At 39.3% G+C, this 1,699-nt stretch overlaps 1 protein-coding gene across 1 annotated transcript in view; it reads right to left on the reverse strand.

Moving 5' to 3' along the window:
- The window catches only part of si:ch211-212k18.7 (macrosialin), a 12,373-nt gene that overhangs the window by 3,101 nt on the left and 7,573 nt on the right, over window positions 1–1,699 (reverse strand). The window contains 2 exon segments of the mRNA XM_035675173.1: window positions 987–1,160; window positions 1,535–1,607. Coding sequence (XP_035531066.1) covers window positions 987–1,160; window positions 1,535–1,607 — 247 coding nt within the window.

The raw sequence follows: 1,699 nt of genomic DNA on the forward strand, positions 1-1,699 counted from the left end.
ATTATCTGTCTCATGTACTACTGTCAGGATATAGTGAAGGTTTCAGTGAATATGACAAAAAGTTATTTTGACAGCTTTAAGTCAGTAAATCTGAATACTCCTCCATGACTGATTGTACCATCAATATCTTTCTTATCTTTATAATCCCTAACAATGTATTTGGTTACTTTCGGTATCGACTAGCTGTGTGTTCATGGTCTCTAAGATTTGAAAGACACATAGAGTGGGGTTTTCTGTGATTCTTCCTCTTATATGTAAAGTAGACTTATTAATTATTAGTGTTATTACTCATTATTCTAAAGTGTCAGGGTGAGGTCAGCAATCACAGTTTAATCAGTTGTCAGTTGGGTAAGACGGTTGTGCATGACCTCCGTAGCACTGATCACGAGCCACCTGCAGACCAGGAATAGCAGGTCTGACTGCAGTCTAACTGCACCAGCAGTCTGTCGTTGGTGGGTTGTTTACATAAAAAAGAGCTTGCGCATGCTTTAGCCTTGAGCTTTTTTTTTTTGGCACTGATAATAAGTGCCACTTTACAGCATGTAGCTCATAATAGACTGGCATGTAATTCATCATGATGCTGCAGTGTGTGACAGTTGTGAGGGTATATGCACAATCGCTCACAGCATGTACTTTTAAATAATTTATCAGACAACAGTATACAGCAGTCACAGAAAATATTGATCTTAGTTTTGCACACAAGTGGACAGGCTTCTACTGTTGTTGTACATTTTTTATGTAATACTGTGGCTCTGTAAAAGGACGAGTGCATTCTGCTGATGACACTATTTCACTTAATACTTTAGTGAAATATAATGTTGAATGCAGGACTTTTATTATTTTATTTCTAATGGAGTATTTTCACATTGCAGAATGTTGTGTTGCTTACATGAATGGATCTAACAATGCATTTAAGAGACAGCTACATGTATTGATAATGAGTTCTTATTGCTCCCTGAGGAATTTCTCTACATGGAGACACTTACGCAGGCCGAACTCGTTGCTCTTGGTGAAATTGAAGGCCTGCATCTGGTCTTGAGTGACTTCTAGGTACAGTCCATTGCCCATGTAGAGTGACTGATTCTTGCAGGAGTAGGAGTGTCCAATCTTTGCAGGGAAGAGCTGCATTGACTTGTTGTTGGCAGAGTACTGGCCATTACCTGCAACAGTTAAACAAAGCAATGCTCACTTCTTTCCAGGTTAAAAGATAGTTCCCAAAAAAAACACATACTGATGATCAGAAATAGACTGAACTTGTTAGACCACATTCTACTGAAAGCAGGTCGGTTGTTCCCGGCACCACGCGCTCAACAGTAGTTTCACAGATTATTTTTACACCACACAAACAAGGAAGTTGTTGGCTCTTGAACACTTGTTGTCTGTTAATATTTGCCAGTCTTGCACAAGCCCCACCTGGAGCTCGTTGCAGTGCACACACAGTGACCTAATTAGAGGAGCCTGAAGTTGAATCAATAAGGTGACGGCAAATCATATGTAGCTTGACTGGAATCAAATGTGATTATTTCTGACTTACCTTTTCCTTTGTTGAAGGGGTAGGAGAGGCTAAAAGACAGGGTATCAACGTAGACGGTGTTATTAGCAACACTCTGAGGACATAAAAGAAATACAGATTTTTAAAGTATATTTTTTTGGGCTTTTATTGCCTTATTATAGTGACAGCTGAAGACAGACAGGTAAG

The sequence above is a fragment of the Morone saxatilis genome, unplaced genomic scaffold (assembly GCF_004916995.1).
Source record: "Morone saxatilis isolate NCDOM2014 unplaced genomic scaffold, NCSU_SB_2.0 Contig4, whole genome shotgun sequence".
NCBI classification, from domain to species: domain Eukaryota; kingdom Metazoa; phylum Chordata; class Actinopteri; family Moronidae; genus Morone; species Morone saxatilis.